This window comes from Thunnus thynnus, chromosome 14 (genome assembly GCF_963924715.1).
Source record: "Thunnus thynnus chromosome 14, fThuThy2.1, whole genome shotgun sequence".
Classification (NCBI taxonomy): Eukaryota; Metazoa; Chordata; class Actinopteri; order Scombriformes; family Scombridae; genus Thunnus; species Thunnus thynnus.
The window spans coordinates 6,420,363-6,444,357 of record NC_089530.1 but is presented as its reverse complement, the minus strand read 5'-3'; the positions used below and the strand labels follow the sequence as shown (position 1 = coordinate 6,444,357).

Sequence of the window (23,995 nt, the reverse complement as noted above, 5' to 3'; positions counted from 1 at the left end):
GGATGTGAGCCATGACTGTTCACTGAGCTACTTGTATGCTCTTAATGGAAAACAGAACCACATGTACATGAGTCTGTTCTATAAAGGTTTTCTTTTTGGCAGGGGCGGTATTTTCACACCGACAACCCCTTTTGAATGGGATCACTAATCAGCACAAACAACATTATTTGAACTATAAAATGCTTTACAGTTGATGAAAACACAAACATTGTCGTTAAAACAACACTTGCGCGCAGTGTTAACACAAGATAAAGACTCATTAGCGCACAATGGAGGGATGGAGTCAATTGTACTGAAGCAATGCAAACAGTCGCTCTCTGCAGAGCATGTTAGCATGTTTTCCCTCTTTCACATTAGTGTTCACGGCTCTCCATTATTACTTGGTGACAGAGATGAATAGGCCATGGCCGGCAGCAATCACAGTCCTCACTAAATATTTACCTGCTCCACTTGAAGAGGCCAGGGTACAGCAGGATGACAGACTCTCATTATTACTCCATGACTTTTGAGAGAAAGGCTCTCGGCATTTCAACTTATTCTGCTTTTATGGAGTTCCCATCTCGTCGCTGATATAGCTGTGCAAAAAGAAGGTGAGAACTGTTGTTTTGGCTTTAGCAAATCTGGCAGGTGGTTTTGGGTTTCATGGTGCAATCATTAATAATAGTGTTATCTGTAGGGTGTGAAAAAGTAAAATGATACTGTAACGCTCCCTCTGTGTTTTCCCCTGAAGGAAGGCAGCTGAGGTTGAAATGTCTGCACAAAAACCTACATGTGAACTTAAACCACATGCTCTTTGTGCACTTATTGTTTTCTGTTTCTGTCAAATTTTCCATTTTCTATGTGTAAATATCATCAAGTCTGCATGTAAAGGTTTTCTTTTGTATAACAGTCAGTGTCATATATAATTGCAAACAAAGTAAAAATACACTTTTCACTTCACAGTTGATGTCATGTTAAATTATTTGAAATTGCACCTAAAGAGCAAAGGTGTTTTTATATATTTTGTATATGTCATTGTTTTTATGTGAACCTGTTAGGCCTGTTCTGATAGGTTGTAGCCAGGATTTTACAAATACTGAGGTCATAAATCTAAATCCCTGTAGCCAAATACTCCGTCTCAGTTTATATTTCCAGTTTTCAGTTTATTCATTCGTTTAACTGTCTGACTGTATTGTCTGTAAAGTTTGTCAAAGCCTTCCCCGCACTGCCTGGTTATAAGTGTCAGGGTAGAAATACTAAATCCTGTTATTGCCTAAAACAGTCAAATTTAAAGCTGCTCTAATCTAACCTTTTATTTAAACAATTAATCAAATGAGTGTAGGTGATGCTTATTGTGACAAACCCAAAGAGAATCACCTGAATTTGCAGTTCACCTCAGCATTCCATTGTTTTTGGTTTTTCCGGCTGCAACTTTACTGTTTTGGTTCCCTACCACTTCTCTCGCCAGCGTCATTTTTAGCCACAGAATGCAGCTGTTTCCAGTGAAAACAAACCAAAAAAAACTCGAAAAACCCACTGAACACTACCTGACCAGCACCAAAAGGCAAACAGCTAAAGTTAGCAACTAGCTGGTCAACATAGTGGTGCATTTAGCAGCTAAAGAGTCAGATATTCCACACAGAGCTAAAAGGAGAGTGAATGTTGGACTTACGTTGGCTAGATGGTTACAAACATGACTCCGCATCAATGCTAATGTTGCTCTGTCTCTGCTGGATGTGTAAACAGGCAACTGTTAGCTAGCACATTCACCATATCAACTTTACTAAGTGATAACTGTCGATGCTGTGTTTACTTGTGTATTGTGTTGCCCTCAGGTGCCCCAAATAATCTATTATAGCAGATTTAAATATGGTTAAAACAGTATTAGAGTCAGTTATGTCATCTGTGTGTAATTGCAGAGTGTAAACAGTGTATTTACTGTCCATTTGGTGACTTGGGCTATGAGAAGTGAGGCAGGTTCATGTCAAAATCCCAAAAGGTCATGACCTATCAGTCTCTCTGTTAGTCAGACATTTAATCAGCAAATACACACTATCCTTCTTTTCCATGTATGAAGATGTGCTTGTAGAAGTTTGATGAAATTCAACCGGGCACATCTTACATGTATTGTTGTGACACAGTGAACACCAACATGAGCCGATGGCTTTCAACCAGCTTAAGGCCCAGAGGAGTTTGGTCAAGAATAGTCAAGTCAAATCAAGTCAGATTTATATAGAAAGTACTTTTCTATCATTTTATAGAGAGCAAAGGAGAGTGCATTAACTGGCATTAACTCTGTGAGCGGTTAGCATTTGAGCCAGTGATCATGCTAATTCTAACGAGTACAACAACAACACAGTATAAAAGTCTAATTCCATTTATCCGCTGGAGAATATGGGCTCCTTTTCCTGTTTAAAAAGGGGTCTTGGGATGAATTTACCATCAATAAACTAACATTTACAGTAAAAAAAAGGTGCCAAGAGGATTTGGGAAACCAGTGCTACTTTTAAACTTGAGAACGAGAGGACGATGTGGTGTGAGCTGGCGTGTTAGTGTTCCTACAGCGGCAGGGTGGACCCACTGGCTACCAACCACCAGGGTACAGCACAAGGACTTCAGTATGTTTAATGATCTAAACAGAGACTACTGAAATTAATCTTTTGAGGCCCCTTTATGAGAATGTGGATTTGCTATTGCCTCCACAGCCTTCCTCCTTCCACTTTTATTTGCTTGAGAAAATGCGCATTGCATCACAACCAGATGTCATTTTCACCTCGTTCACAAACGGGGTATATGACAACTTTTTCACCATATTGTTTTCAAGGAAGGCTGCGGACAACAAGTCGGGTGTATTCATTTATAATCACTGTTTCCTCTAAAGTCTCATAAACACGCTGCACATAAACTCCTCTCTCTTGTTTTCACATCGCAATGAGATCATCATGAAATTTCATCGGCCTGCTCATTTGTCATCATTAGTGTTGATGGAGGTCGCTCTGCTCCCTTCTGCCGATCCTCAACAATAAGTTTGACACGAATAAAAGCTATTTGGACTGGGAATACTCTAAGGCAGTTTACTGTGGCTTTTATTTTGTTGCTTTGACACTCAGTACTGGTGGAGAGACAGAGGGATACGTAGCCCAGCTCTGTCTGTGGTGCAGCAGTGAACTTGGCCTTATAAGTATTCTAGTCTCCATCCATAATCCGGCCTGCGTGAGCAGGGACCAAATGAGGAGATGAAGTACCATGGGAACGTTTCCTGGCAGAGGAGAAGGGCACTGCAAAAAGAAAAAAAAAAAAAACTATTTCAACAAGTCATTTTATCATGTTTCCAGTCTTAAAATAAGATTTCTTACAAAACAAAACATTGAAAACAATCTGCCGGCAGGGTGCACAAAATTCACTCGCACCTTTGAGCTCATCTCCGTTCTCTTTTAAAACAAGTCAAAATATTTCGTAACACATCTTGCTGATCCTCGGGGTGTAAGGATATTTATTCCTGTGGCTTTTTTTCGCTTTTTAAAGATAAATAAGATTTTAAGACCAGACTAACAGATTTATTTCTATTGACATTTTTTGCAGCCATATATTAAAAAAACATTTGCCTGCTGCCCTTTATTTGTCATCTGAGTTATTCTGGGGTTGTGTGCAATTCAGAGAGCTGGGAAAAGGCAGGATGCATACATGCAGACACACACATACACACACAGACACACACAAACACACAGACAGAGCCACTGAATGAAGCATAAACCAAACAGTCCCACTGGTGAGATTCAATCATGGATATGGGAATTAAAAGACAATACTGGGCCCTATTGGGAAAAGGTAGAAACTAAAGTATATTGTACTTTTCTTTTAAAAAATGAGGTACAAAAAACTGATGGGAGTTTCATAAACTGGCTCACTTGCTTTTCGCTGTTTATGGTTCAAACAATTAACAGGAAACAGAGGAACAAAAACATGCTTAAAATGAGCATATATTGCCAGAATCTATTTATGACTTATTTCAAACAATGATGTATTGTTAGAAATGATGAATCCAAAAACAGCCCTGAGGGGCAGCTTGCATGTGAACTCTGACCCCGCTAGCTGTAAACTTAGAATAGCAAGGGGTAACAGGCAGGGCTCCCATAGACTGGTGTATCATGCCCATTTCTGCAGCATAATTGCTACTTGTTCTCAGTGGTGAGATAGGTCATCACAGAGTCAGCACTGAAGCTCTCCCACGGCAGATATTTCACGCCTGTCTGTGGATCTCTCTTTATCTCTCTGCCGCCCCTCTCTATTAAAAAGACACGCTTTGGCTCATTCTGGAGACATCTTCATAGCTGCTGTGAGAGGCTTACAGCCGGACACTTTGATGCGAGTATATCGAGGCCCCAGTTCATCCCCGCTCGCACTACAGTCCAGTGAGTGGTGCCTTTTTTTAAACCGTCCTTAATTCATTGCAAATCCACTGATCCTCAACATGGCCTTCATACAGAAACATCTCTTTTCTGTTTCCCGTCCGCATCAAAGAGGATGGATGGGAGGAAATAAAGAAAGCATATGTCGCTCACCGCATGAACCTCCAGCTAAGCCCTGCCTCACCAAGGGACGGTTCGCCAAGAGAGTGAAGCAACTCTGGGCTTTTTAGTGACACATTCTCATGGACACTTCATGGTCCGGATATATTGGTGGCCCTTTTCCCCCCCCTGTCTGTGTCTGACCATTCCATCCCACCAAATGCTTTCACACTTTCACAAACTCTTCAGTCTGCCATCAAAACCAAACCCTGAGCTCAAAACACTCTTTAATTGGTCGAAACCGCTTATTTGGCTCGTGTGGCTCTGCCTCGCCGCAGAATGTTCCACCGCTGTTTCACCACAGCAAAGACTGGGAGGATGCAGCGGGCTGTGGGCACAAGGGGGAGGGGCGCGGCTGGCATCGCCGAGAGAAGAAACCGTGGCCTCAGAAACCAGAGGGTCATACGTGGAGCAGTCTCAGAGGCCGATAGCCTTGAACAGCTGGTCTCAATAAATCTTGAGGGCTTCTCTAAGAAAATCTAGACGGTTTGTTGCAGTAAACAAGTGTATCAGTGACAAATTCTGCAGCTGAAAAGCAGAGGAGCTGTTATACAATTTTACCTCTTGGCAAGGGTCAACAGAAACACAACATGACAATATACTGTACCAACGAGAATCATCCAAACTGGCAGAGCAGAGTAAAAATCCTTCCAGCACAGAAACTGGATGATGTTCTAGGCTATCCCTGATCACTACACTCAACATGTGTTGGATATTTGGCAACCGACTACAGGTAATAGCAGACTTTGAATAATTCATTTTGACTAGATGAAGTGCCAGATGGTTAGGATTTACCAAACTGGGAAAATCCAGACAGTGTTAAGCATGTTGTCACCCACAGAAAATGTACAAAAATCATTCTCAAGTACTTTTCTCTGAGTCTAAACAGTCTCATTTCAGTATCTTTTTGCAGGAAATCTCCACCCATCTGTCTCCATATACTAATTTGCACTTGCTATTGACCCATGTCTGGAATACAGGGCTTCATTCTTCACTTACCAGACCACTGACATGTTTTATTGACTGAAATACAGCAAGAACTTCAGCCAAGTTTTTTATTTTATTGTTCGTGTCAATTAATTCTCCTCACTCTGCAAAATATATCTATATATACATATATATGAGAACAGACAGGGTTTCAGTTAAATATTATCTCTCAACACGTTATGAACAAGTTGACTGTGAAAATAGCTGCATAAGTTTAACACATGAATAAGCAGGGAATTTATTACCTTAATTACACAACTGTCATGAGGCAATAAAGATCGCAGTCCCCCAAATTTTGGATGCGGTAGCAGAGGGCCTCCGAGAGACTGCTGGGGTTTTTACGACTGGTTTTCACTGGAATTATCGAGCCTAGCACCCTTTCCCTGCCCTCATTGAAATTTTTAATATTAATGGTGGAGGTTTGAAATAAACATATTTCTCACAGACAAGCTCATAAAATACTTTTTTTTTTTTTTTTTTTTAACCTTACACAGGAAAATTAATCCTAATTCAGTGCTGTACTCAGAGAGCATTTGGCGTTAATGGAGGAGGGAATGGAGCTGCTTCAACAGATGGGTACTCTTTGGAAAAACAGTCTCTTCAGTTTCCTTTTTTTCTTTTTTTCCTTTCTACAGAGGGAGGGACCATGCACCTGATGATGTCCTGCAATGCTTTCTATGTTGGCAGAAAGCAACAGAAATGCTTGTATGCTTTCATTTTAGGCCTTGTAGGCTGATTTTGCAACCATGACTCGTTGCCATAGAATCTCCATGATACCTAACCAACAAAATGTGTTATCTAAGCTCTACTGGTCATTGGAACTAGTTTTTTTTACTTTAACTTAACTTTTATTGTATCATTAGATGGTTTATAAGGACACTATCTTTGTTTTGTTAGTGTGTGCTGGTCCATCTTCTATTAACATTTATATTTAAATTCATATGAAACATTTATTTGAAGTTTACTGTAGGTAGTTTAACCACACTAAGTGACTTCCACTGGTTTCACAAACTGAGACAGCAGTTATTGCTGCTTTAGCTGAAGTTTAGCTAGGTATTTACAGCAGGTATGCAGAAGGAAACTGAATTTGAAGATGTCGGTTCATCAAAGTAGATAGTTTTTAATTACAAATAGGGAAAGGCAATAAGTAAATTCCGTTTTAGCCTTAGCTAAAGTTAGTTGTGGCTATCTCACTAGCTAGATAACAGTTTTTGCCTTTATTTGACAGTCAGTGGAGACAGACGGGAAACACAGGGAGAGAAAGAGAAGTACATGAGAGGAGAATGGCATGCAACAAGGGTCCCACAGCCGGGAGTACAACCGTGGCTGTCGCGGTTACATAGCATGCACCTTAACAATTAGCCCACCGGGGCACCCAGTTGTGCAGAGAGCAGTGACTGCAGGCTGGGCAACAAAACACAGCCAGAGTGCAGCACACTTTCTCTTTCCTTTTAGCTAATTTAACCTGCCACTTTCACAGAAAGTACACCTCTATGGCATAATAATTTCTGTGTGAGGAAACACATGCCAAAAAGTCAAACTCCGGTCTTATTGTAACTTAATTTCGACCAAATACTTCGTCACTGCGTGCGTTTGAGATTTGTAGAGCAGTATGTTCCTATGGAGAGCAGATAAAGTCAACTCACCCCAAAGGGTTTCTCATGTTCACACATACTGTACTCTCCAGGGAGGTCCTGGAACAAGATGGATGTAACTCGAAGCTGCAGCGCCAGAGCCCTCAAACCCCCGAGGCCGGCTAACCTCTGCTCCGCTGCTCTCCGCTCTGCTTGGCCCTGATGTGTGTTTTCACTCTCTTGCTCTCCCCTGATTTCCTGGGCTTATTGAGTCATGATTGCGCACCGGCGCCCAGTGACAGAGGATGTCAGTTGGCTGTCAGGCATTCAGGAGGCTCCAGCTGAATCAACAGTCTGCACAGCGAACGGCTCACTCAAACACACACACACACACACACACACACACACACACACGCTCAGCATCTCAGTCTCTTTTGTATATGTACATAGAAGAGAAAAGCTATAAAAAATAGGGCTACAAAAATAGACGAAGGAGTTATTTACTACCTCTTATGGACATCATGGAGACATAACCTGAGGCAAGCCGTAAGTTGCGAATGACATCAGAAGGTGATGAAAGATCCTGGCTGAGGATACTCCTCTTTCTGGCCACCATTATCCTCAGCAGACGGGTCCATACATCTCTGTGACGCACTGCAGGAGTTAAAAATATTAGCTCTTTTTCCTGTTCTCTTTTTTCCCCCCTGCTCATTCCATTCCCTTCCCTTTCACTCCCTTTAGTTCATGACACTGGAAACTTGCCAAGCAAAATGTTGACCCTGATTCCCTAGCGTCACTCGTGGTGCTGGTGTTGCAGGATCTCGGCTCTGGCCATGAGCAGAGCGGCGCTACTATTGGTTGTCGAGAGCCAACAGGTAGCTTACCTTAGAGAATTAGCTGACGCGCTATTCGCCGGTCGAAATTGGACTCCCCGTAGCGTAGAACTCTTTTTTAAGCTTGAGAAAAGCTTTTTCCTAATTTTACTTTCCACGCTGTCTATCCCCGAGTCTCCAAGGAGACAGTCCAACAGGATTTATCTTCAAAGAGGCTTGACATGTCTAATGTGCCTGCTGGTCAGTCACGAAGGGGTCAAGCTATTCTCAGAACCTCCAGTGGAAAAAACCAATTCAGCATCCAATACACCAAATGAGCCCACTTGATCTCCTTTCATTCAACAAAATTCACGTCAATTCAAAAATAAACAGTCTACTGAATTTTTACAAGGACATTCACAGAGGAGTACCCACACACTCTAAATGCGGACGGAAATAAACCATCTGACCCCTTATTTTCTTTCCATCTGGGTGTGTGTGTGTGTGAGAGTGAACTCTCTATAGATTCTTTATTTGTGGGTAACTGGTCACCGCTGCTCCCCAAATGCCAACAGGGCCCTGGCACAGACGGGAGACTGGCACTGTGTGACATCACATCCTGTCATTGTGTTGAGAACGCAGGCAGAGCTGAGCCGACAAGAGAGTGGGCCAGTAACATCCCAATCAAGTCTCTGGCTGCGTTCAGTCCACCAAGAAAAACACAACTTACAATTAGAGGAAAACTATAAGAAGAACAGCAGACTTTAGCCCAGACATATGAGTCATGAGAGATAATAACTAAACAACAGCCAGTTGCTTCTGTCATGGGTTGGTAATCGCTATGAAAAATGTGTTTTGACAATTTTCTAATTGCATCTGTTGAATGTCAAACCACATTTATCCTTGAATGGTCTAAACAATTTTATCTCTATACAAACTACTGTAAATAATGTGAATGTAAATACAAAGTTCAGTCTGGAATGTTGTAATAAAAAGACCTAATGACAGAGATACTGAGCTGCATTTCATGAAAATATTACATTTCTCTTAAATAATCATTATTATTTGTTAAAGCTCTATTACTGCTGAAGCCGCAGCCAGTTTTATTCATTTCCTTTAGGAGATTTGAATGCACTGATATATGTGGTCAGCTAATAAGTGCTTGGGAATTACAGTTCTGCAATTTCTGCCAAGATTTGTTTGAGATAATACAGAAACAAAGTTACAGACTCATTTCATAGTTTGTCCACCAGAGAGGACTGGCAAGTTTACTTTTTAAATGTAAAATGTCCTGTTGGTCACAATTCTTCAGAAAACAAATGTAAGGGATCCTTATTGAAAATGTTTGTTATATTTATGCGTATGTTTTGACTCATATATATCAGTATAAATACTGGTCATTAAAATCCAGTATCAGTCATGCTCCCAATAACATTGTTAATGTAGCATAGTGGTGCCCAACCTGTAATCAAATCATAATGTGATTACTGGGGTTGGAAATAATGAACAAAATTCTAAAATTATGTTAATGTACATATAGTACATATAGTTTTACCTAAAATTAAATGTACTCTTCAGTTTAAAAGCTTACAACTCAGACATATGCAACCCGTGCAGCCTGTCCCGAGAAAACAACAGTATAGAAAATTCAGCCGGCAAAAAAACCCTATAGTTATGTTTATACCATCTATCAACCGTAGTAATTATGAGCTGAGGACGTTCAGATGTCATTGATATAAGGTGATAAATTTTCATATTAGGAGGAGGTGTGATGGGTGGATGGACTTAGCTGCAGGAGACCTCTGTTTGTTTCCCACTTCCAACCGCGAGTGTCACGTTTCCAACTGTGAGTCGGGACAGTTTTTAAAAACTGTAACTTCAACTGTCGTGGTATTTACTGTTGCCATGACAACAAAGGTTACAAGGTTAACTTAAAGGAAGTAACTTTAACCCACACCGCATTCCAAGTGATCATTTTAACCCAAACCACGATCTTTCCCTAACTATAGCCAAGTGGTTTTTGTGTCTAAACCTAACCAGACATGAACCACAGCCTTGTCACACCATAAAACATCAATTACTGCCAATAGAAGCAGCATATTAGAAAACGCTCCTATGAGTCGTTCTGGAAACGTCAGTATGAGTCGTTCTGGAGCGCAGGTACAGTCAACCAAGAGTATGTGGTGATTTCATTATGAGTAAGTGTTGAACCTGTGACGAGGGCTCACAAGCAGTCATTGTTAAACAGCCAGATATTCAGTCCTCCTGCAACTCCCTGTGTCTGTATCTTAGAGAAGTTGCTGATTCACATTAGTTAGAAAAATGAAGTCCGGTTGCAAATGTGAGTCATCACTGATCCTAAGTGTCTGAATAAATAAAATCCACAGAGATTTCTAATCTGTCTTGATATGTGTTTGATATAAATCTCAGACTCCTTCCCTCAGCTATATTCACCACCACTACCTCTTGTAAATAGATCTGTTCTGCTTAAATGTTGTTTTGACATCTACATGGGCACCTTCCTAGAAGACTGATAACTCTCCTACTACTGGATAATTCCAGTCCATGGATGGTAGCAACTGCCTCTTTCAAGTCTTTCCACAGTTTATTTTTTTTTCATTTTATTATATTTATTTAATCCTCACCTGTAAGCCTATGGGATTGGCAATACAGCCTGACCTTACAGACTCATTGAAATGTTATTACTTTGCTTCAGTCATGCATGTGCTTTTAGACACCTGTCAGTTTCCAGCAAGGTTGTAGTTGACAGTTTTCCAAGTCAGTGGTTGTTGGTTTGTTATCATCCATCAGGCTCTCGTGACTCTCTGGGCTGGGAGGAGATGTACTTCACTCCGTGGTGCATGAAAGCACCATGGAGTGGGCACTTCTGCTTTAACCAGTGTGTATATGTGGAAAGATTAGGGAATATATAAATTACAATTAGATTTTGAAATATATGTTGGCATATTGAGCCAGCTTCATTACATGTTGTAATTGAGAGTGGATAGCAAGCAAACAGAGAAGTCTAAAAGCAGCAGATAAATGGCTAAAATAGATCACTTCAAGTAATGGATTAAATAGTTAGCTAGTTTAAAAGTATGCTTGATGGCTGATACTCCTTAAAGTAATTGTTGAAATAGTTAGCTAAAGTAATTGACAAATGGTTGAAATACCTAAAGTAATGGAAATGGTTGAAATAGTTTGCTTAAAGTAATGGCTACATAGTTGGAATCATAATGGATAAATGGTGTAAATATTTATCTAATAGGTAAATAAATGGTTGAAATTTGCAGTTGAATTATATAAACATATTGTAACAATATCCACTGTCATATAATTAATCATGTTGATTAACATTCCATTTAAAATCAGTTGAAATGAACACATCTGGAACATGTTGGCTGTGGAGACACTTCAGACAGATTTCTTTCCACTAAATAAGAACAAAGAAATAGTTTTGCAACATGAAAATCTTTGTTGTTTCTAATACAGTATAGAATGGATTTCTAAAATTCAGTTTGATTCTTTTTTGTGCCCTACTGAAAAAGACATCACTCCTTTCCAATTAAGGCTTTGAGATTGAATGCTGCTTCAAGTACATTTTTTTGCAGCGTGTTGGAGATAGTGCCTGGGTCCAGAGTGGCAGATAAGAGCCCACTAAATAACAAGGAGCAGCTAGCAGGCCAATCTGTCCAGGGATAAGACAACCCCTGAGGACTGTGGCCCTCAACTTCAGTGACAAGTTAATCTAGAGAGGGCTGCTCTTCAACTGGACTTATTCCTTTGAGTGTGTGTGTGTGTATATGTGTGTGTGTGTGGGAAGACACGTCTGCACCAGGTGTTTGTGCAGCACACACATTGCACTGCAAGCTTTGACATTAAAATCATAGCTCTCTTAACATCTTCCCGTCCCCCCCTACATATAAATACTACACTGACCCTGCTTTTACTGTCCCCAGACGCCTGCATTCCTGTATAATGAACTGAACAGACAGCAGGTAGTATTATTTGAGTGGGAATATTAGAGGATTTATATTGATCAATAACTTCATATTATGTGTTGGAGCATAAAGAGTACCAGGGGAGACATCTGTCTCATCTGAATACATTCCCATTTATAGACTGGAAACCTGACACTTGCTGAGTCTGATATCTACCTTTTCCATTGCCTACAGCAATATGAGTAACATAATATATTATGTGAGTGTATGTCTGTATGTATTTTCTCTAAGTGCATCATGTGCTGCTTAGAGATCCAGATGTCTATGAGTGTGCTTAACCTCCTGTTTGTCTATACGAATGTTAAGTCATGCACTTATAATTGTGTATCTGCTCTCTTGTCAGTGCGCACGTGTTTGCCTGCACTGTGTGAGGTTGTGTCCATGTTTATATCTACTTGCTCTTAATTAGGGGAAGCAGTGAGCATTGCAGTTCTGGAGGGGATTTTATGGCTATGTAAACATCATACATCATGATTCAGCGAGGTGCGGCGAGCGCAGCCCAGCGGCTGCCAAATTTCACTTAGATTGCTGTCTAGATGGCGACAGTGGATGGTGACACAGCCAACATGGAAGTGATGACGGATTTGTTTCTCTGGGTCAGAACACATGTGGGTGGACGAGATTTAAAAGGAAACATGTGTTTTTAGGTATTTTTCGCTTCAAATATGACATATGCTCTGAGTGAAAGCAAAAGATTTAGTCACATATTTCATCATAAAATTGTGTTTCTTAAGCCAACGGCAGAGTAATAGCGTCAGTGCAATATCTCAAAGAAAGATCTCTTCATTAGTATCAAGGATATGACAACCGAAACTCCGATCAGTACAGCGTTGTCAAAATAATTATGATAGCTTGGTTTGATTATTACAAACAAAGGAGCCTGTGGAGAAGCTATGTAGCTTCTATTATATCCATCATCTCCTTTTCCTTTTTATTTGTGCTGAAGAGGATAAATACATTGGAAGCAGTTTTTCCATCAGCATTTCAGTCGTTTCACTATCTGCCACTGGCACAGACTCTGAAAGCTTTAGTTCAGTTTATGACGGATGAGTAGTTCTTTGCAATCCATCACATGTACAACCGAATCTAGCGCTGTGGCACAAAAAAGCTGCGCTGCCTTTTTATTGTAGATGTTATAACAAGTTTCAGCGTTACCTGTATTTATAGAAGCAAAAATCAATTCAGTTTACAGTTTACAGTAAAGGTCCTATTTGTTTCGAACAGTCCTACAATATCCACTCAGGCTATTCATTTCACTGCAGGCTGACAGATATTCAACCTGCTGGCTGTTGTAGCGCCGCCACAACACTTGATGGATGTGTTGTGCGTTATCAGGCAGTGTTGTGCATTCATTATATATCTGAAGTTTTACATGCTCGTACTCACTTTGTCACAGAAAATGACAATCACGGCAAGGAGAAGGTGTGTGCTGGGAATTGCCCTGCTACAATATATTACAGAATGCAAATTTGTATAAGACTACAGGGAAGGTGAGGACTGTTTTTCTATGACGACCCCGGGAAAAGACACTTGAGTTCTGTTGGTGAAGTTATTACCGTCTTTGTTAGGAACAAACACCGCCACTGGAAACATGTAAGGAAAAGAGTAAAGCTGATAAAGAAGACCAAACACAGTCTCCACACAGCCCTTGTAGTGCCTATGCATTTTTAAATTCTGGGCCTCTAGTTCCAATAGGATTCTACCATCAAGGTACATATGTATCAAAAGTCTTTATGTTACCACACTGCTCTGATCAATGCCTCCAAGAGCTCCCTTTGAAAACACTAGAAAATGTCTCACACTCGTTTTCTGAAGGAGTGTTGAAATGTAAACATTTTACTGTGATTATATTAAAAAATATATAGTTTAAGTTGATATACAAAATAAGAAGAAAGCACTGAATGGCAAATAACACCACAGTAAACACCCGTATGCAGCAAAATACAAGTAAAAGAGTCCTGAAACAATCCATTTACTGATTAGTCTCAGACAGAAAATTAATTGGCAACAATTCTGATAGTTGATTAATTGTTTAAGTTTCACTGCCAATAAATAGTGCAAAATATTCACTGGTTACAGCTTCTTGAATGTGAAGATTTATTTTCTCTGTTTCATATGTTCATATGTTATGCTGGCTGTTTTGGGGTTTTGGACAGTTGGTTTGACACAAAAGACAATTTGGGAAAAAGAAGACTTCTGGGAAATTGTGATGTGCATTTTTTTCTACTATTTTCTGAAAGTGTAAAGACTAAAGAATAAATTAATTATTATTAGTTACTAAAAAAAATCCTGAAAATGTACTTCATGATGGCAATAATCATTACCTGAGCTGAAGGGCTAAATGTTTTACTTATTTATTGACATGTATGGCGGGATAAGTGACTTTACTTTTAGTCAAAATCACATTGATTTTCTTCCTGAAGAGGAAGCAGCACAGAGCTTCAACCAAACTCTGTATGCTTCAGTCTGTATGTGTTTGTCTTTGCTCTTGTTTTCAGATAAACTTGTTGTTTTTTTATCACAGAACATTCTGACATTCCAGAAAATGACAGAGTTCTTCTACAGTATAACATCATAGAGCTGCATTCTATCAGAACAGGTTTATGAGTGAGAACTTCAGCCAGAAATCATTTCAGTATCATCTGTTCAGACAGGAGACACGAGAAACACAAAGTCAATCTGCGCTACGCTTCCTTTGAATTAGCAAAACTTGACATAAAAACATGCGAAAGCATAGAAACAGAAAACGGTCGTCAGCGACCTCAAGAAGAGAGGAAAAGAAAAGAGGTGAGAGACTAAACACACCAACATGTTCTCATATATTAAACACTGGAAAAGGTCATGATACTACTGAATATGTTGACATATGGTGTCACATCTGTTTTTCAGGTATTTTTTGTGATGAGATTAATATTAAATTATATTAGTTGGTAAAAATCTCACAGTTAAGTGTAAATTTAAAGGAGCAGACCACATGCTCTGTTTTCATCTAAATTAGACCAAATACAGTTGTATAAGAAAGAAATCTGCTTTTGAGCTTGATGTCAAAAGAGAAATTTTACTTTTACAAAGATGTACAATTCAGTGAAAACTGCAGAAAGGACTTGTGACCATTTATAACACAATATTGACACATTGATGATGTGCTGTGATTACAGAGTTGGTTTTGTACTCAGTTTAATGCTCTTAACTAATCTGTTATTCTTTGAGGAGGCTCCTCATTTAAATGGTCTGGAACTCGTCCTCTCCAGATAGTATAGTTGTGTGTTCGTGCGTGATGTGTTGACTGAACGTAGTGATTTACATTTTCTCTCCATGTTTTGAAGCACCTGTTAACTCAGAGCTACAACCCAATGACGTGCTGAGAAGCAGTTGGAGTGAATACCTGCTTCAGCACTTCATGTTTGATGGGTTCTTCAGCAGAGTCGCTCGGTGTCAAGACAAAAACACCAAAGACACTGTGGCCCTCAAGATCTTCAAGAAGAGGAGCAATGACTCCCAGGAGCCCAACAGAGAGGTGGATCATCTGAGTCTTTCTGAGTCTTTGAGCAGCACATTTCATTACATATCTAACATTAACTGTTCGCTGTATCAACTGTCTAATTTTTCCTCGTTTCTCTCCAGCTGGCCATGCTGAAAATGATCCGTGGTCTTGATCCGCTCAACGTTGTTCGATTCTGTGAGAGTTTCGAACACATGGGGAAGATGTGTCTTGCATTTGAAATGCTGGACAAGAATCTCCACGAGCTGCTGAAGGAGAGACGCGGCAACCCGCTCTCTCTTCAGCAAATCAGATCTATCACAGAACAGGTGTGTGGCTCTGATCCTTCTATCAAAAAGCAGTGATATATGTGCATCAATGGAAGCAGCACACCAGCTTTTGAACAACAACTTTCAGAACCTTGCAGATTTTCAACTGTGGCGTCTTCATTTCTTCTTCTGTCCCTTCAGCTGGTCTCTGCACTCGGAGCTCTGAAGACTGTTGGTGTGATTCATACAAATATCACACCACAAAACATCATGCTGGTTAACCAGAAAGAAACTCCCTTCAGAGTCAAACTCATTGACTTTAGTTCAGCCATCAAAGCTGCTGAAGTCAAGCGTGGCGTCATCATGCAGCCTGTCGCATACAGGTGAGATACAGATTTGTCTTTCTGATGGTTTACATCATTCTTTCATGACTGTAACTGATATATTTAATGTGACTGAACAATCACACTCATGTTACTTTATATAATTTGCATTATTTTAGTATCTTCTCATTAAGTTGGAACATCACAAACATGATTACTGCTGACTTGTCAAACTGTGCAGGAATTGTTTATAACATTTTCTAAAATGTGCTTCTCTTCTTCCTCCCTCAGGTCTCCTGAGGTGATTCTGGGTCTTCCCATCTCAGAGGCTGCAGATATGTGGTCTCTGGGTGGTGTTCTGGCAACCCTGTACCTTGGCAGTGTGCCGTTCCCTCAGCGGTGCCAGTATTACCTGGTGTGTAATCTAATACACCCGGATTTATTTGTGCAGCTCCATGTCCAAACACTAACAGAAATATGGTGTATCTTGTTGACTGATGTGATTTTATATATTCTTTCTCCAGATGAAGACTATGGTGCAGACACTGGGTCAGCCGGAGGACCAGATCCTAGATGATGGCACCCACACACTGCTCTATTTCAGCCAGAACCAGGACTCCACAAAGCCAGCATGGAGGCTAAAGGTATGAAAGTCTGTCCTGCAGCACTTAAAGCAGGTTGGATATTGTTCCCCTGATTTGGTAGAAACTATGAAAAAATACCTCACATATATTCTCTGTTGTTTTAGACGGCTGATGAGCACAAGGCTGTGACTGGCTTCCCACCCCAAAATCACAGAGGCAGCTCAACCAGGTTCAGCAGCCTGGATGACCTTGTGATGGTAGGTGGTCCTCACTTTACTGTACAAGTACAAATAAATACTGAATTAACAGCAATATTCTGGGAGTTATGAAGTTCATCTGAACAACCAATGACTTTGTTTCCAAATGCAGCTGTACCCAGAGGGAGAGAAGATTGAGGAAAGGACAGAGTTTGTTTGCCTGCTGAAGCAGATGCTGTGTCTGAATCCTCACAAGAGAATAACCCCAAGTCAAGCTCTGGGTCACCTGTTTATAACCATGAGCCTACAGGGTGACGATGATGATGCCATCTCTCAGTAAGTGGTCCTGTGGTTAAGTTGATAGATAAAGTGATGGTAAATTGATTGAAGGATTCATTCATTCATTCCTTTATCATCATGCTTCATCCAGTGAGATGGCCTCTCCTGCTCTTACAAGTCATCAAGAGCCACAAGATGATGGTGGCTCAGCAGCAGCAGACACAGTTGCCATCCCGACTACAAGAGATGGAGACTCTGCTGTGACTGAATCAAGAGATGAAGATTCAGCTGACAGTCGCTCAAATGGTAGAGATCCAGATGATGAGCCCTCAGATGGTGCAGCTGATGAAGCTGCAGTCACCTCTGCCTCCACAGATGAAGCATCTACTGCACCTGTACTGACTGACCTGTATGACGCTGTTTCAGCTGACAAAGGTCCAGTCACTCCATCTGCAGCTGGAAAGGTTTCAGCTTCACCTTTAACTGCTGACTTGAATGACGCTGATTCAAGTAAAGAGGCTGAAAGTCGCTCAAATGGTAGAGATCCAGATGATGAGCCCTCAGATGGCGCCGCTGGTGCAGCTGATGAAGCTGAAATCACCTCTGCCTCCACAGATGAAGTATCTATTGCACCTGTACCGACTGACCTGTATGACGTTGTTTCAACTGACGAAGGTCCAGTCACTACATCTGCAAGTGATGGAGCTTTAACTGCACCTCCAAGAAATGACTCTGATGCTGCTGCTGGTGCAGCAGATGATGCTGCAGTCAACTCTACCTCTATTGATGAAGCTTCAACAGCATCTCTCAAGACTGACCTGTATGACGCTGTTTCAGCTGACAAAGGTCCAGTCACTGCATCCTCAGCTGATGAAGCCTCAGCTACACTTCCAGAGACTGACACAGATGAAGCTGGTCCAGCTGATGAATGTACAGTCATGGACTCTGATGGAGTCTCAGCCACCAGCTCTAGAAACACTCAGAGGAAGCCGCTGAAAAGGATCAAGAGATTCTTCGGCAGGATGTTTAGAGCCCTGTGCTGCTGTTGTTGCTCTGTACAGGTTGAGGAATAATTCTATTTAATTTCATTTTCTGTGTAATTTGTCATTAAAAAATAAATGCATAAAAATATCAACTGAATTGAATGTATGAATATGTAAGCAACTGCAAGAGCCATCATAGTAGCAGCCACAGCAGTGGTCTCAATGGCAGCAGGAAAAGTGATGGTAGTAGCTAGAAGTAACAGTAGTACTGCAGTAGTAGTTTTATTAATGTAGTTAACTTGTTAACTTAGGTTCGGGAGCAGAAACACACCTGAACCACACCTCTAATCACCTGCCAAGCCTATTATACCGGGTCAACCAATCCTACCCTGTTTGTCTCAAATTTCTCGATATCAGACAGACCGTGCTTCTCACCTGAACACTTTATACAAAAACTTGATTTAAACAAAGACACAATTAAAAAAATGTTACTACTTACCATTGATCCAGACGGCGATCTGTATGACGATCTGTTTGACACCGGTCCACCAGACTCGCAGCAGCAACCAGAAAGCAGCCGAACACCCAGGCGTAGTCGCTTGCGTTCGGTGGTCAGCGTACCTCCGTCCCGCCGGCGTCTCCATTCAACCTCCGCCAACGAGATCTCTCCGACTCCGACCTCGGAGTCCCGCAGATGTCAGGCTTCCTCTCCTCCTTCAGCGAGGGCTGGACACCACGGGCATGGTCGTAGGAGCCAGCTCCAACTCTCTCCTCGGCGGCAGCTAACCTCATCATGCAGGCTTCCAGCTCCCCGCTCTCCACCACAGCGCACTCGCGGTGCGCCCTCATTTGCGAGTCTCCGCGTCCACAAACCGGGCCAAATATCAGAGACTGGACCGTTGCTCGCCTCCAACGTTTCGAGGTAAAGGCATCCCAGTTCACCGCAACGCACACAAAGCCGAACTTTTCAGACTGTATTCAGCCTCCACCAACGCAGCGACAGACTCCGTACCTCCCGCACTTCCGGGTTCCTCGCCTGAGCCCATGGATGTATTAAAAGAGCTGGATACCGGACTAAAAATGGCGCCCATTCAGTCCCATAGGAATTGCTCGCCTGGCGCATAAATGGATGTATTATAAGAGCTGGATACCGGAGTAAAAATAGCGCCCGTTCAGTCCTGTAGGAATTGCTCGCCTGGCGCATACGCCAAACAAAGCTTCTGGCTTCCGGGTTTGCTTCCCCGTTGTGCGGCCCACTGAATATGCGCAGTAGTGTTTCCCCTGTTGGCCCCGCCCGCGAGCTCCCGCTCGTCCCATAGACTTTACATTATGATGACGTCACGGATTTTTAAATCGCTTTTCTCGGCTCAAGGAAAGTTTGACAGACATAAAAACTCCATGGATCAAAAGTTCATAATAGAAAGAGTCATAATTGACGTTGTTTGCAGTTCGAGGGGTCCTGTCAACAGTTTTACAGGCATCTCTTTTACAATGGTGGTCTATAGGAAAAATACTTTTTGGGCCGCAGGAGGATTTTTCGCTGCAATACCGCGAGTGGCCGCTGGGAAAAATTGGCTGCAAGGCTGAGCGGCGGCGCCCTATCCAGCTCTTATTATATATTCATGTCTGAGCCACCAACTGCCAGTGTCGTCAGGCGTGACGTCACAGAGCCTTCGCTGCCTCAGCCACAGTCTGCATCATCAGCCCCCTCTGGTGGGGGCCAGGTTGTATGTCCCCCTGTGCCTGCTCCCTCTGTTTCTGTTTTCTCTTAGATGATTTCAGCTTTCTTTTCATCCCTGTCTTCGCAGACTTCACAAAATCCCTGTGCACATGCATCCTTTCATCCCATCATCCCTTCCTCTACCCTTCCTTCAGCCGCTCTCAGCAACACGGCTTCTCCTCCTCATTTTTGTTCCATAGCCAACATAGCAGTAGGAGGGCGCCATTCATCAACTCAAGGGGTCCCATCACAGGCTAACTAAGTTGGTGTTCCTCAGCCTTCTCCTTCACTTCCAACTTGTCCATCATCCTTCCGATCCTTTACCAGGGAGGCAGGATGGCATGCTCTCTTTCCAACTCTCTCTTCCCCTCCCTCTTTCCCCCATCCCTTCCTATTCAATCCGGTGCATACCTCTCCCACATCTCACTCTAGGCACTATCTGGGGCTCAGTGATCAGCTTGGGCGGAAATATTCCTGAGACGGAACCCCCACGCTGAGTCTCCCTCCACCTGGTCCTCAGCACATCCTCCCAGACCGGCCTAACAGACGACATCTTCCTTCTACCTTCACCCACATTCATGCATCTATCCTCAACATTCAATACCTTCTGAATTCCATTAAACCTAAAACGGCATATTGTTGTAGCGTGGTTCTTGCTAGTGAAGCAATGATAGTGTACCACAAGGATAATATTTTGTATTTCAGGGGGAACATTTTGGAATAATGACTAAAAAGTCTTCAATAAAATTGTATAAAGTTGATCAAGCTCCTAGACTGGATGATGCAGTAACACATTAAGGATCTTCAGCCTTGTCAACAGAACAAAAGGAAATTCAACAGTCAACTGCAGCACACTGATTACTATTATGACAGCTTTTCATTCACTAAAAATGAACATGGATCAAAATCAATTACTCTGTTATGTTTGATTGTTGCTGTACAGTTTGTGGATGATTGACTGCATGTAATTTGTTGTTTTTATTTATCTGTGTTCAATCATAGTTCCACTCACTACTATCAACTATTGTTTGGAACAAGTAATTCTTAAAATGTAAAAAGTAAAACTTAAAACCCTAACTTAAAAATTCAAACTTCAAAAACTCAAAACCAGAACAGAAATTAATAAGAATCTATGCATTTGATTCCAAACAATAGCCAATCACATAACTGACTCTCCCCCTATTTGTCATGATTGAGAGGAAAGGTATTAATATTTATTTAATATTGAACATTTTTGGTCTCCATAACAACTAGCTATTTTCAGTATATAAAAAAAATGTAAATGTGTCTTCAAAACAAAGAAATCAAACAGGAACTGAAAACTAAAGGAAAAACTACAAAAAAGAAAATGAACAACCAAGGTCAATACAAATCTGATTAAATAGTTTTTTTTATCCAGGTTATATGGTTATAACACTTCTGAAACAATTGTTATAGTACTGTTTCCTTTGTTGGCAGGTGACACAAACACACACCTGTTATAACTCGTGGGTTGGTACCTTTAATGTTGTCTCTGTTGTCTTAATATGGTCATGATTTCCCGATGAACACATCTAAAATTTTCAAACTGTATTTACTAGATGGCGGTATTTTTACAGTAAAGTCTGCCTCCTCTGCATGAGTTTAACGCACTTTTTAGTGTTGTGTGGGGTGAATGCATTGGAAACTGTAAGGCTTTTATCACATCGACTCATTTGAGTTAGTTGCAGTTGCTCCTGTGAGTATAATATTTGTCTCTTTCTTTGTCTCGGTCATTTTGTCCTATCATGTCTATTAGACTATATGACGATGGTTTACTCCTCTGCTTTAGGAACTCAGTGGGACTATAACCTGATTTACCAACAAAAATAAAGAGTAATAGAACTTGTGGGGTTTGTAGGGTGGAGGAGGAAGTCTTCAGCTTCTTACACAACCACACCAATGCTGTCTCTAACCTTAGAGTGGTCAATTCTCTTTCATTTGCTTGAACTTATGCCTTTTCCATCCTAAAACCTGATTGCAAACGGATTTAGACCCATCACCGGTGTCACTGAAAGCCAAATATTAGCATTTATGGCTGCATTTCATGAGCACCCTGATTATAGGCAGAACATTATCCAAAACCTCAGAGGGGCATTAACATTTGATTGCAGCACCCCATTAATGAGCACAAGGTCACACAGAGTCCAGAGTGAAACAGGGTCCTGTCGTAATCTTACACTTTATGAAACGTCCTCTGACACCTGCTAATTAACACAGGCCTAGAAACGGACGAGTGGGTGGTTAATCAGCCTTAGCTGCAGATGTGTTATTTATGATAGGTATGGGAATGAAACTTTCTGATTTAACCCAGGCCTTGGGGCCGTCCCTCCGCCAGCTGGCCCCTGCCCACCAGCACACACCCCTGCTACACACCCCCTCCCCTTTCCTTTCTCTCCTCTCTCAGCAGCATGCGGTGTGGAGCTACTGACCCTAATCCCAAACCGCTGCTGTCACTTCTGCTTAGCCACTGCTTCTGATTACTCTACAGGGGTATGCCATAAAACCCACTTTCTCCATTTTCTTCAGCTCAACACATGGCGTAGACTGACGATGAAATGTGATATGAGAGATTTCAAGAACATAGTTTTTTTTTCTCTTCTCCTACTGCTGCCACTCTTTGCCCTTACCACCTTGCGTTTGCTGGCAATTTGAGCAGCGTCTGTGGAGCAACAAAGACGGCATATGAATTCCACAGGTGTGGAATTGGTTTTTGTTTTGTTTTTTTCCAGTTCAGTCTTTTGACATTTCACACCTTTTTGTGTCTCATATGGAAGAAGCCATTTTGAAAGATTCCATTTATAGAAAATTACATAGACGTGAAAGATACTGTTGCTCCCCCTCAGTAACCTTAAATATTTGTCTGAAGAATATGAACATAACAGTAGAATTCAAAAATCCATGAAAACGCTCCTCTGATGATCTTCATCTTGTCATATTTCACAGCAACGGTTTCCATTTATGCAGAAAACCTTTTATATAGAATGCAATGAAATGCCAGCTTTGACATGGCAATCAAGTTCCCCAGTGTATAAAAAGGAAATCCAAAAACAGGCTGATCAAAGCACCCGGCCCTTATGAGCATCTTTTGAATTGTCTGCCTTTTCCTCAAGTCTTAAAAGGGATCGTCTTAGTTCAACATAATCAAACTATAAGAGTTTGATGATGCTGTGGGATCAAACAGAAGAGGATCTGTATGGTAAACACTTGACAGGAAGCAACCACAGAGCCAGTCATCTGGAGGAGCTCTACTCTGTGGACTGTTTTTATCCCCGAGTTTGCCTCTTATGATTCATGGGAACACCACTTGAGGCAGAAAATAGAAGCCAATGACTGTATGTTTTATAGGAAGTACAGGTCCGTGTGTGGTGGGAGTCAGTGTGCACCCACTGTAAAAAAAAAAAATAGCCATCTTCACCACAGTGCCTTAAGCTTGTACTATAAAAATATCAATGAGTGAGACAGCTTTCACTGTATACACAATACTGGTAATATACTTGTTGTAAAATATATTTTTTAGTCAGATAACATTATCTGGGTGTGTGGTTTGTGTTGTGATGATGGTTGATGATCTTGAAAATTCCAATTTCAATTTAGGTTGTTCAGGCACTGTTGATTTGGATGCCTCCTGGACGCCTCCCTCTGGAGGTTATTCTGGGCACATACAACTGAGGTAGACCGAGAACAAACTGGAAGGATTTTGTATCCCATTGGTCCCAGGAAATCCTTGGGATGCTCCAGGAGGTGCTGGAGTACATGGCAAGAAAGAAGGACATCTGGCCTACCTTGCTTATTCTGCAGCGCAACCTAGATAAGAAAAAGAAAAAAAAAGGATGTATGGATAGAAAAATTATTTAAATAATGATATGGAATAAATATACAGAAAACATCTCATTCCTGGCCAGATTTTTTTTGCTACAAAGGGGAAAGGAGGCTTTGTATACCTTTGTATGTAGAAATTGAAAATGTCTGCCCCGCTAGTGGTAGCCTAAAATGTCAGATAGCAATGTCAGGGATAGATGAGCTCAAAGCAACACATGGATGGCACCCATATTCTTTCAAGTGATCTGTTTATTTCTTAAAACAAAAACTTATGCCATGAGAATAATTCACAACATTCAGATACATTTACTATTCAGGTGGCTTTACAAGGGCACAAAGATAAATTCACCTTGCATTCCAAAGCCAACCCTGATGATGCCTTGGTGATTGCAGCTGAC

The 23,995-nt window shown here is 41.3% G+C and overlaps 2 protein-coding genes across 2 annotated transcripts in view; one reads left to right on the top strand and one right to left on the bottom strand.

Annotated features, from left to right (window-relative positions):
- LOC137196685 (adhesion G protein-coupled receptor A3) overlaps positions 1 to 2,920 on the bottom strand; it is a 166,356-nt gene extending 163,436 nt beyond the window's left edge. The window contains exon 1 of the mRNA XM_067609460.1: positions 442 to 2,920. The gene's annotated coding sequence lies outside the window, so the exon portion shown is untranslated. The remainder of the gene's footprint in view (positions 1 to 441) is intronic.
- Positions 2,921 to 14,302: 11,382 nt separating this feature from the next.
- LOC137197598 (homeodomain-interacting protein kinase 2-like) lies at positions 14,303 to 18,185 on the top strand. The gene is made up of 9 exons (XM_067611095.1): positions 14,303 to 14,708; positions 15,248 to 15,438; positions 15,546 to 15,731; positions 15,873 to 16,054; positions 16,286 to 16,409; positions 16,519 to 16,638; positions 16,743 to 16,835; positions 16,948 to 17,111; positions 17,206 to 18,185. Exons 1-9 carry the CDS (start codon positions 14,645 to 14,647, stop codon positions 18,125 to 18,127), a joined length of 2,046 nt encoding a protein of 681 aa, XP_067467196.1. The 5' UTR covers positions 14,303 to 14,644; the 3' UTR covers positions 18,128 to 18,185.
- The last annotated feature ends 5,810 nt before the right edge of the window (positions 18,186 to 23,995 follow it).